The sequence below is a fragment of the Rhododendron vialii genome, chromosome 13a (genome assembly GCF_030253575.1).
Source record: "Rhododendron vialii isolate Sample 1 chromosome 13a, ASM3025357v1".
In the NCBI taxonomy this organism is placed as follows: Eukaryota; Viridiplantae; Streptophyta; class Magnoliopsida; order Ericales; family Ericaceae; genus Rhododendron; species Rhododendron vialii.
In genome coordinates this window covers 5,028,240-5,041,572 of record NC_080569.1, presented here as the reverse complement: position 1 = coordinate 5,041,572, position 13,333 = coordinate 5,028,240, and the positions used below count along the sequence as shown (strand labels likewise).

At 36.9% G+C, this 13,333-nt stretch overlaps 1 protein-coding gene across 1 annotated transcript; it reads right to left on the bottom strand.

Annotated features, from left to right (window-relative positions):
* Window positions 1-7,649: 7,649 nt before the first annotated feature.
* LOC131314460 (probable serine/threonine-protein kinase PBL26) lies at window positions 7,650-11,892 on the bottom strand. Its single transcript, XM_058343099.1, has 5 exons — window positions 10,874-11,892; window positions 9,984-10,177; window positions 9,699-9,888; window positions 9,046-9,437; window positions 7,650-8,155 (listed from the first exon to the last, which is right to left on the bottom strand). Exons 1-5 carry the CDS (start codon window positions 10,977-10,979, stop codon window positions 7,769-7,771), a joined length of 1,269 nt encoding a protein of 422 aa, XP_058199082.1. The 5' UTR covers window positions 10,980-11,892; the 3' UTR covers window positions 7,650-7,768.
* Between the last annotated feature and the right edge of the window lie 1,441 nt (window positions 11,893-13,333).

Here is a 13,333-nt window from a genome sequence, read left to right as displayed (position 1 = left end):
GCATCATGTATTCTCATATATTTAAAATGGGTTTCACATAACTAACTACAATTAATAAAGTAGACTTTCGCCGAAAAAAAAAACAAAAAAAATTAAATGTTTCATTTTGTGTCATTCTTTCCTTAAATCAAATTTTTGGCCAAAATTTTTACTCAAATTTGATATAAAAAAAAAAAGAAGTGGCGAAGGGTTTGGAGATGACCCAAGGCAATTAGGGAACTTTTAGAAGTGTGCTATGGTAAGGTAACAGTAGCCGACTATACTAGTAGTAATAAAAGAGAGAATCTTGTTCACGATTCCGCACAATTTCAACCGTCCGTTTCAGCTATTAATGGTCTAGATTTAAAAAAAATTCTTTCAGTGAAAAGTGTTTTTAAATCCGGACCCATTCAAAACACTTTTAAACTCGTGCGATTAAACGCCGTGAAGTATATTCACGGTTTGACCGTAAAAAAGTTTTTTTTTTCTCCTTAAAAAAAAGGGCCGTAGGGTTTTGGGGACTAATCAAGATCACAATTCACAACGCTCCAAGGCTGGTAAATAGAAGCAAAGTTTGCAGAAGAAATAAAGTGCTCAAGTCTTATTAGATTTTGTAAGACTTTTATTTTTCGCAATGGAGTTTTGTCATTAGGTGATTATATATTTTTACTCGAGTTGAGGACGAAACCTCACAAGTTTTATTAATTTATTTTATGCCTATGACTTTTCCGTGGTGCGTTCATTATTTATTGTTCTTGGCTAGTTAACTACTGCTAATATTTAGTATAAATTTCAGATGTGCATCCGATCGGAATGAGTGAATTTTATCTAACAATTGATATCATCCTATCAATCGAATTGCTTGGTTTGTCAGAATTAATAGATTTAAGTACTAGATATCGACTCTGATTTGTTTTGGATGGTGTAGTGTAACTCAAGCCCAAACCGTCCAAAACGACTAGCCCAAAACCGCATTCAAACCGACCATATCGATCGGTCAATACTCACGGAGAGTGCAGACTGAGAAACCGACAAACCGCCACGAGTGAGTCGGTTCCGCCCAAAACCGATCATCGGGCAGCCCTGGTTTTTCCACTGTGGGTCGGTTCCTCCTCCTCCACGTACTTGGCCTATGAATAAGGAGATAAATAGAAAAGAGAAGAGTTTCTCTGCGTTTTCATCTTCAAGGGTTGCATGTGTAAATGGGAATCTTGTACATATTCAAGATTCGATTTATAATTTGGGTTAATTGGGTTCCTAAATTTTGTTCTTTCTTTTGAAATTCTGCAGGTCGTTTGCAGGCAAGGTTCGATATGGTACTATTTCGTAAGCTGTTTAACTATATATATAGTAAGTCGGTTTTCTATTGTTGATAATTATTTCTTGAAGAACGTCGGTTGACAAGTACTCGTCGAACGAATTTTAATTTTTCTTTGGTTATTATTGTCACAGTGGATGGTATTAAAACAGAACAATACATCAGAATGTATTGCACTTTGGGGATCTTGAATTTTTTTGTCAGACCGTGAGTATATATTGTGTTTAATTAGCATTACTCCTCAAAACGTCAAAAGATCTAGTAATAACTATATGCATGATTTGTAGTATTCTTGAGATTATGAATTTGTGACAAAGGCACTCAAACGTATCGTTTCTTGAAATTAGCATCAAATGTACCTACCTCGCAGGCCGTAGACTAAATGTGTACGTGCTTTCCATCAAGTAGCATGGCAATTCCAATTCCTCTTTGGTTTCTTGGGAGTTTTGAGTCGATTTTGAGGTGTACTGTTTTTGTTTAACATAAGAAGATCGATGAAGTAACTTCCTCCCTTGTACTCTCCCTCTCTACTACTGTCAAGGGTAGAGGCTCTTGTTGATTGTTCATAGCTGAAAACAGAGTTAAATTGACTCAAGAAATTTCATAAATCCTCATGGTGCTCAATCTTTTGATTTGGATGCCTCAGAAAAAGTCCTAAAAAGCGACTTCAATCTACCTGTTGGTTAAGATGTCGATCAAAATGGGTTCATTAAGCTACCTTCTTCCAAATCGGGCGAAGGACTGACATCTAGGATTTATGCTAAACCAAAAAATTGAGCTTTCATTCTTCAATCTTAGATCGAGTCCATCACTCTTAATGAAGTTGGAACATTATCTTGGTCTCCAACAAGGTTAACATGATACTATTAAAATCCTTGAATCTCTTATTGATCACTGGCTGATATGCTTAAATTTTAAATTTTTGGTTCTTACAATCTTATTTTTTTAGGTTTAAATTACAATGTAATAACAACAAAAAATCTGAAGCATTTTTTGAGATTTGTTGATGTCCAAGAATTTTTACGGGAGCGACTTTTTCATATTGTGCATTTAAAGACACAACTATATTAACTCCTAAGAAATAGATATCCAATGTTCACACTCGTTACAATATGAACATCTATATAATAACGGAGCTCAGTTTTTAAATCTTATATATGTAGTTATAAATCTCGACCATTCATTTCTAAATCCTATGGTTAGCAAGTGTTAAAAGTTTCTATAAATCTAGATCATCCACTAATAATGGCTAAGATCAATTTCCCAAACACTTACTTATCTAAAAGGATTGATTTTGGACTGATTTTAGTTGTTATGGAAGGAGAACTTTAATTGATATATATGGTAATTGACACAATCCATATTGATTTTATTTGTTATGGAAGTAAAACTCATATACGGTAAAACTTTAATTGAGCGTTCGAGCCGTACCTTCAGGCACAAGCAAACACTAGTTCACAATATGCAAGGTCAATGGTATGATGATACTAGCCATATGGGCGGTGCATGGATTGGATTACAAACCTTATTTATTAAAGATTGCCCGTATGCATATTGTATACACTATTTTGTCAATAGTTGTTAAATACCTACAATACATGACACGTATCCTACGATTTGTATCGTCTCATTAGGAGAACGATACGTATCCCACCTTGTATCTTTTTTGTATAGAAATTACACTGTACGACTGCGTAACTTACGATTTATGCGCATATCCTAATTCGGTACGTATTGTCTGATTTTTTATTGGGAAATAGTCGGACCTTATTTCATGAAGCGGAACCCCGAATGCATTAATTTAAGCCGTTTGATCTAATTATGATATCTTTCAAACTATTTGATAGACATTCAACCTCAATGTATGACTTGTATAGAAGAAAGAACCATACTTTGATTGTATTTTGCTTGACTTTCCCTTACAAAGGGTACAGAAAACCTTAATGTAATAGGTCTCTCAATTGAGAGATTTGAAATTTTGCATCTTAATTTTTTTTTAAATGTAAGTATAATTTGTTGGTGGTATTATGTGTATTTACTTTTTAATTGTCTATTAATTATGATTAACATTGTTAAAGCATAAACTAAATTTAGTATTTGACACAAGAATGTTAAGTCTAAGCAAGTCCAATCGACAAAACCCAAAGATAGAAGATATTATTGAAGAAGATATAAATGGTTTCTAGTTTTTAGAAACTCAAAAATATCTAGCTTTAGAAACTCTAGAATATACTTGTGCAATATCTAGAATTTTTTGTGAGAATTAGTCACATGTGTAGTTCTAGAATTATCTCAAAGTTTATCTTGTATGAAAATATTTTTATACTAGAGTCTTCCACGGAGTAGTATAAATAGGGATGAGTTCTAGCCATTTTGTATCAACCAAAAAAAAAAAAAAAGTTGAGTTCAAGTGTCTAATTCCCCACTCTCTATAGTATTCTCTTTTAAACACTCTTTTGAAATCTTGTTCAACTGAAGAATAGAAATTCCTACTCTTCCAACAAACATATCTTAAGATATGAGATACGTATCTCGATACGATCTATATAATTGAAAACACTGGTTTTGAGTTAGCCCGGGGTAGAATCAATTCTTGATTCCGCCCTTGACTTTGTGGTGGAACCCACAATACTTCACCCAATAGAAAAGAGAGTTTTGTTCACCCTGAGGGTGAACAAAATCGCACTCTTCAAATATCTCACCAAAACCCTTGGTAGTATTACATATTTGTATGATTCCCTGCATCTGAAATACTCTCGAATTGGAAAACCTCGCCTTATAATCATGGCTCCTCCATTCCCCTCCCTCTCTCTGGGCAGGAACAAACAACAAAACCGTTGTTTTCTGTCTCTTTCTCAACTCCTTCATTCCCCCTCTCTCTCTCTGACTCTGTTCATGGCGCATGCAATCCTCGTTGCCCTAGTCGTCCTGTCCGCCGTCGTAAGGATAAGCCTGGCGGTAATTGTCTTCTGCTGCTGCTGCGGGGCTTCGTCCAATGTTGGCAGTGACGACCAATAGTTTCCGGCACCGGTGGATCACGTGGTGGACATTGATTCGCCGACATCTCCGGCTGCCGTTGACAATCGCCACAACCGGTCTAGCTACCATCTTCACCAACGGCATATTGTTTGTGGCTCAGTTCACCACAGAGGTCATCGGCACCGGCCGTTGATTAGGTTCTCTCTCCCTCATTTATTTCAATAATATTTACAACAATCGTCAAGAATTTGCTAATTTTGTGATCTAATTTTTAGTTTTTTTCATAACTATGAATCAGTGGATAAAGTTTGATCAGAAGTGGGAGTAAAAACAACCACCAAGCAAAACAGATTGGATGCATATCAAACACAAAGAGCTAGGCCAAAAAATTTGAAGGAAGTTAAAAATTTCCGAGGAAATCAAAGCCCCCAGTCAACCAAGAAGCTCTATAATTTTGACCGTATGTGAAATTTTTATAGAGCTCTTAATATGGCAATTTTTCTAAAGCCTCCAACTCAAGAACAATTGACCATGAGAACGTACCTATCATTTAATTGAGGTGGTCAGGTGGGGCAAATTGTATTCCCTTCCCTCCACATGCAACCCAACACCCTACTAAATAGGGAATCTTGACTGAAAGCCTAGCTTTGATACCATTTGAAAGTTTCAATTCAAAATCAATTGACTAAAAATTGGGCAATTATTGTTTTAAGCATCACTTGAAGAGTTAAATTAAGGTGCTGATTTTGGTGTTATATGTGTGATTTGCAGCTGTTGAGGATTAATGTTTCTATCCGTGCTTGGGATGATGGGGATAAATGATGGCTAACTAAATAAAGTGAAGCTATGGAAGTTAAGATGGTTGGATGATTCTAGACTAGTTTATGTTAAGTTTAATTAATGATTGAATGGAGTAGTATGGAATGATTTTGTATATATATACAAATGAAATGGACTAGTCCTTTATCTGACGTGTATATGAACAGGGACAGAATTAATGTTTTAACTACTGGTGCCTTAATCCCAATGCCTCGTATCTTCTAAGCTTTATTTTCCTTTTTCTTCTCTTACCCTTTTCTTTGTGCGACATGAGCTTGGTTCTGTTCATCTGAAATTGAGTTTGCCAAAGCTAGCAGGGAAGCTATTTTCAAGCCACGGGGCTGCTGCCTCAATGATCTTATTTCTAGCACTATCCACTCTCAAAAAGAAGAGAATGCTTAGGATTTCTATGCATTTAAAACAAGTTGGGGCAATCTAGAGATTTCTTGTGGGGTCAAAATAGCAATATTATACATATTCCTATGAAAATTTGGGGTCAAACTAGTAAAAAAAGGAGGAAATTGAACACGATCAATATATACCAACCAAGGCCGTCTCCAACCCTTCATTAAATGCTTTATGTCATCAAGCAAATAGACCGTAGCCAAGTGTTAGACATCATGTACTCTTATGTACTATTTAATAGGGGTTCCACATAACTAACTACAACTAATAAAGTAGACTTTCGCTGAAAAAAAACAAAAATAAATAAATGTTTCATTATATATTCAAATTTGATGAGAAAATTTGGCGAAAATGAAGCTCCATCCCTTTCATCAGAATACCAAATCAAGAGAGAATCATATGTTTCATAAAATCAAGAGATAATTAGCCAACAGCAATTCCTTCACCAAATTTTCAACGGTAACATTCCATAAATTCTAAAATGCCTTTTGTGTCATTCTTTCCTTAGATCAAATTTCTGGCCAATAATTTCACTCAAATTTGATAAAAAAAAAAAAAAGGGAGGCGGGGGGGGGGGGGGGGGGGGGGCGAGGGGTTTGGAGATGACCCAAGGCAATTAGGGAACTTTTAGAAGTGTGTTATGGTAAGGTAACAGTAGCTGACTATACTAGTAGTAACGGTTCCGCACAATCTTAACCGTCTATTTCGGCAATCAATGGTTTAGATTTTAAAAAAAAACTCTTCCAGTGAAAAGTGTTTTTAAATCCAGACCTGTCCAAAACACTTTTGAACGCGTGCGATTAAGCGCCGTAAAATATATTCACGGCTTGACCGTAAAAAAGTTTTTCTCCTAATAAAAAGGCATGCAGTAGGGTTTTGGGGACTAATCAAGATCACAACGTTCCAAGGCTGGTATATAGAAGCAAAGTTTGCAGAAGAAATAAAGTGCTCAAGTCCTTTTACATTTTGTAAGACTTATATTTTCTTTTCCGCAATGGAGTTTTGTCATTAGGTGATTATATATTTTTACTCGAGTTGAGGATGGAAACCTCACAAGTTTTATTAATTTATATCATGCCTATGACTTTTCCGTGGTGCGTTCATTATTTATTGTTCTTGGCTAGTTAACTAGTACTACTAATATTTATAAATTTCAGATGTGCATATATCCGATCGGAATGAGTGAATTTTATCAACAATTGATATCATCCTATCAATCGAATTACTTGGTTTGCCAGAATTAATAAATTTAAGTACTAGATATCGACTCTGATTTGTTTTGGATGGCGTAGTGTAACTCAAGCCGACCATATCGATCGGTCAATACTCACGGAGAGTGCAGATAAAGAAACGGACAAACCGCCGCGAGCGGGTCGGTTCCGCCCAAAACCGATCATCGGACAGCCCTAGTTTTTCCACTGTGGGTCGGTTCCTCCTCCTCCACTTGGCCTATGAATAAGGAGATAAATAGAAAAGAGAACTAATTTTTCTTGTAATCTTGCTCTAACCTATCAGTATTCAGCCACAGAATGCTAGTAGTAAATTTTACTGTCTTTTTCTCTTCCTTATTATAATTTCATCGCCTTCGTGCGAAATTTCGGGGTATGGAAGTGTTCTTCTGCATCTTTCAATTTGTTGTACAAGCTTTCCAACAATCTATTATCTTAGACTCTAGCTCCATTAGTAGTAGTACGGTTTAAATGTAGGTTTTTTAGCTAGTTTATTTTATTTTTAGCCTTCTTTAGCTGTTATTTATCCCCCAAAATAGAATGGTTTTAAAGAATTTTGCTAGTTTTTTTTTTTGTTGATCCGCTCTGGGAAAGATCGATGATACGTGAGAACGGAGGTAAATATCTCTACCCATTGCTGCTGGCCAAATGCTCGTTATATACAAGGTTCTAAAAGAGACTATAAGTGAAATTCGATATTTTAAAACGCAAATGATACTCACATAACCGTTGTGTGTGTTGTGTAATTAATTCTGACCGTTCAGATGTGTTTGGACGCTCTAGATTTTAAAAAAACTCTTCAAAGGAAAAGTTTAACTTTTTCACGGAAAAGTTTGAACGAATCTTGACCATTTATTACAACAATAGACGGATAAAGATTGGTTGTGTTTGATATTTTGCATGTAGCATCTTTGATTTTAAAAGTAGTCTTCAGTCATTTAAAGCAATTCACTTAAAATTTATTTTTCCCGGAATAATTCTATAAATCTGAATGTGAAACTTTGCATGGCGAATGCAAAGAAACAAATAGATAAGTTCACTACTCAGAAGAACCAGTTGCAGCCAGTGCACTCATTTGGTCCCGCCTCGAATTTGAACCCCATTCTATGGCTTCAGCGACTGCTCGCTGGCGCTCCCTTGCACTGACTTCATCGGGATTGTTCTCGTTTCCATTTTCAGCCGACCTATCATCAAACGGAGAAGAAGGGGCTGACAGTGGTGAAACGGTCCCTGCATCCGGTCCCTGCCCAAGGTAACTAAGAGCAGTGACCACATCGGTCATCAAAGGACGGACAGAGGCATCATCGCGGAGACACATGGCAGCAACTGCAACAGTTTGGTTCAAGCTTTTGGGAGGGAAGTTCCCTCGGAGAAGCGGATCAGCTAGTTCTGAATACCTTGTTGGTTCTTTGAATACCGGTTCTGCCTGCTCGGAACACAAGCCAGAAAACCAGAACTCAAAATGATGACAGGATGAAACTGATAAATGAGGGAATAGACAGCAAAAGGAAAACACAAAAAGAAGGAGCGGAAACAAGTGGTTGCGGATTAACTTAATAGGTAAGAGTGATTCAAACTTTTTATTCACTTTCGTTTCTAATTTTTGACAAGATTCTAGAAAGGTTACTGAAGCTCAAGTCGAACAAAATAAACAAAAGGTACAAATTATGGATTCCCCAAAACAACAAAAAGTCACCTCCTGAATTGTATCTGGATACTACGGAATACATTGACATTTCGATGCACAATTTACCGGTACCATTGGGGCATTTGTGAAACCTTTTGTTTTTCCTTTGGGTGAGTTCTTATTCCGGATATGCCTCTCTTGACGATTGTTTTATGCTAGCAAAAAAAACAAATTTCGACACATGGGCGTTGGATGTGGCCTGCTTTTCTAAAGACGAGAATAAATAAATGATACGCCATTAGGACTATCTTGTACAAATTCCTTCTGATCGATGTAGCATCTAATTATCCAGAATGTAGAATCCCCCCCCAAAAGTATTCGCATAATAATTCCATAATCAGAAACCCCCGGAAAGTATTTGCATACTAATTTCCTAATAGAAAATCTTCTAACGAGAAAAATACTAACAGGACAAAATGACCACTTAATTCTATATGAGGGATATTCTTCACCCGATTTGCTATGTGGCACTCAATTATTGACATGCATACTTAGTACCACAGCGTCATGCGCTAAAACCATCCTGCTTCATGCAGTTCATATGTCCTGAGGCTTTTGTCAAGTGATTCAACTAACTTAAATGCTCCGAATCTTAGATTAGTTTTACAGGAGAGTGGGAAAGTACTTACCCAAGAAACTAAGTTTTGCTCCCCAGTCTGCCTTGTGGTGTCAATTGCTCTCCTTCCGGTAATCAGCTCCAACAAAACAACGCCAAAGCTGTATACATCCGACTTCACAGTTAGTTGACCTGTTCTTTGATACTCTGGGGCACAATACCCATATGTTCCCATGACCCTCGAAGATACATGTGTCTTATCTCCGACAGGACCGAGTTTTGCTAGCCCAAAATCAGAGAGCTTTGCATTGAACTCCCTGTCCAGCAAGATGTTGGATGATTTGAGATCTCGATATATGACAGGCGGGTTAGCCTTATCATGCAAATATTCCAAACCCTTTGCTGCACCCAGACCTATTTTAATCCTTGTGAACCAATCTAGTGGTCTTTGACCTGATGAAAGATCTGAAAAACCAAAAAACATGCACAATAAGTTCACAATAGCATAATATTTGGAATACAGCTACTAATAAAAGGTATTGCAAAACTGCACTAAATAAAGGATCAATTTTGGTATATGGACATCTTATGGACTTGATTAAACTGGGAAATCAAGTATTTGACTGGATGTACTGTCCTTTTTGTTTCTGATTAAAAAAAACATGGTTCCGAAATGCATTATAAAATCTTAGTATGAGAAAGAAATGACACAAAGACAGAAAATACCAAGTAGATGATCTTCCAAAGATCCCAATGGCATGTACTCATAAACCAGAAGCCTCTGATCTCCATCAGCACAGTATCCAATAAGATTCACCAGATTCTGATGGTGCAGAAGGCTCAGCATCAAAACCTCTACTAGAAACTCTCTGTTTCCTTGAAATCCATTCCGGTCAAGTTGCTTCACAGCTACAATCTGAATTAATTGACCAAAATTACTGTAATTCCAAATAAATGACGGAACACGTATATGGGTGCTAATACATGCCGCGATCTGCTGTCCTTTGTTACCTGGCCAGTTTTTTCAAGTTGGCCCTTATAAACTCGTCCAAATCCGCCTTCACCTATCAGGCATTCTTGGCGGAAATTCTTTGTTGCTGAGGCCAGTTCACGGAAGGTGAAGGTTTGTGCCGCAATATTGTTGGAAGCTTCTTTACTTTCATCCTTTTTGTTTGTAGCTTCGGCGGAGACCCTTCCAGGATTCTCTGCACAGGAGAATTTTGTTGCCATGAGTATCTTACCCCAATACAACACTTTCTATTCCTCATTTACCAGTAAAATAGGAAAAGGAATCACAATTGATCATTGTAAACTTCTTATAGCTAGTTGCTACTAGCAAGCCAAAACCCCCCCCCCCCCCCCCCCCCCCCAAAGAGGACTTTCTTAGGTTCAAGAGAAGAAACCCCGAAAGAATGTTACCTTTGTGCATCATTTGACACACCCTCGACGATATAGTAGTAAACGCCAAATAAAGAACGTGACTTTCTTGCGACTATCCAAAAACACAATTCTAGGAGTTTTTACTTTCCTATGCATAGCAAGAAGCTAAATTACTTCAACATCGATGCAAATTTGAGTAAACTGCTTCCTCTATGATCGTAGCAAGATTAGAACCAAGAACGAAAATTTCATAAGAAACTTTTGTTCAATTATTGAGATTTTTCACCAATGACGGATCAATAGGTTTGTCTCACACAAAGTTTTATATGTTCATTACCGAAAATTTATTGCGCATACATTTGCCCCCTAAAGTCGAATTCCTACGTCCACCCTTGCCTGCAATATTGCTATAGGTTATACTTTATAGGCACACATATGTGTTCATCAATTGTAAAACATAAATCAATGAAATTTCCAATGCCTTCGATATGCTTCGATGGTAGAAAAGCTAATTTACTTACCAGGCCGTGCATGCACAGGAGCTTCTTGATAATGAGAAGCAGCGGCAGGCACAGGTCCCCTCTTCCGCCTACTTGATTTCGATGAAAAGCACGAAAAACAACTCATATCTCTAGCCTATTTATTCCAAATGGCCAAATCAATTTGTCTAAATCTCGGAATCCCTTACATCCAAAAACAATGATGAGAATACTTTCCGAATGATTCCATAGATTTTTCAAACGAAAATATACGAGTCCCTCTACGTATGAATATTATGGAAAGCCTTAAAGACACAAGAAGTAGTATTAGAACAGCCAAATGATCAAAAGAGAAAGCTATAAAATTTCCAATTGGGATTGAAAAAGCTATGAACTGGCCCAAAGAAAAAGCTAGGAATTTCAATTGGATTCAACTCTCAAATGCCGATCACCAAAATGACCAAAAGAGAAAGCTACAAAAACTTCAATTGAGGATGGAACGTTAACAAACATCAATCCAGGTAAAGTTCTAATCTACGAAAAAACTATAAAGAGTAAAACAATCTGGGTTATTATGCTATACAAGGTTTGATAAGTAAATCAAGAAATAAGATGGAAAACCCATCAAAACCCATGTGTTGAAACTGCCATGGAATATAAGAAGTCAAGAACCCTAAGAAAATGGGTAGTCAAATTTGCCTTATAAGGCAGACCTCCGGAAAACACAAGAAACGCTGAGTAATGGGTATATGTTAAAGACCCTTAAGATCAACCCAAACCAAACAAAATCTAATATAATGGAGGGCTCGAGACATTATGATCATTCAAAAAGAAGACATTTTGAGGGAAGAGAGGAAGAAAAAGGGGTCACTTCCCTTAAGATTTTCCGTAGAAACTGGAGGGAGAAGGAGATTTTTAAGGGATATATGCAGGGGAGAGAAACGTGGGAACGAATTTGGCGGGCATTGGAATGGTTTCGGTTGTAATGCCGTTGACACCGTTGTGGACCATAGCTTGAACAAACAGAATCTCTGTTGATACTTGACGGTTCCCCCCCCCCCCCCTCACTCTCTCTCTTAGCTACCGTTAAGGTTCTTATTTTTTAAGTATGTAAAATCTCCTAAATAATTATGCGACTTATTTGGGGTGGCCGGATAAAGTTTTGAGATAAGTAGTCGGGTGCAAAGGAGGGAACTAACACCTAACATATATGGACCCGAATTAGCTTATCCGAAGTTGTGTGGACCTTACGCAAAGTGTGTTATATCCCATTACAACATGTGGAGAAGGGACATAAGCCACCATGTGGCACTGAATAATTACTCTCTTACCTCCCTTCTCTGCCCATCAAAGGGGGCGTTAAGGACTTGTTCGTTTGAGGGAATTGACAGTGAAATTAAAGATACATTGCTGAGAATCCCAAAGTCCACATTTGTTGTCGTCATTTTGGAGTGGATTGTGTGTGTGTGTGTGTATATATATATATATATATATATATATATATATATATATATATATATATATATATCGGTATAGCTTATATCTCGATGTTGTAGGGGATATAAAATCCCATACGGTGAGATTACATTATCCCTTTAGAGCTAATTGATTGATTAACTGTTTAGTGCTTTCTATTTTGTGGTGCAAAACCAAAGCCCATTACGGGCTCCGCCAAGCATTTTTTGTTATAATCTGAATCGTTCATCTTGTAGAGCTCGCATAATAGAATATCCACTAAAAAATGAGCTTGGTCGGACATCAATAGGTATATTAACAATCGAATTTCAATTTAGGAAATAGACACTCATAAACAGTTTAACTTCAAAATCTATGACCGTCCATTCTGTAAACCAAAATTGAAGTTTTTATATACCTATCGATATCCAATCAAGCTGATTTTTTTCATGAATATACTACTCTACATGCTCCACAAGATGAATGACTCAGATTATAAAAAAAAAAAAGTCTTGTAGGGCCGTTTCCACCTATGACGGATAGAATTTACTCTCTTTGTCTTTTATGTTGTTTGCATGGGGACAAAATGAAAATTGCAAGTCACAACTTATAATCTCAACTAAAATAAACATGACTTTCTTTTTCCTCCACCATTTCTGCATCCCAAGAGATTGTATGCAAAATTGCTGATCACACCACTTGTACCAAAAAGTGTATATACCTCTGTTTTCGTGCAATTTCGTCACAGATTTGGCAATTTAAGGTCAAGTTAGGGCAAAAACATATATGGCAATTTAAGTTGGCCTATGTTTGGTGAGTCCTTTGTGTCCCAAATACCACTGTTTCAAAAGAGAGAAGAAAGAAAAGGAAATTAAGATAGAGAGAAAGCAATTAGCCAAAGCTGTGACACTCATTTCTCGCTTAGATTCCAGTAATTCTGGCCGTCGATCATGACCTCAAGTTCATGATTCTAATCACAAGTTCTCGCTCATTTCACTCCAGCAACATAAGGATCAACATGTAATTAATCTGGTATGACTGGCATGG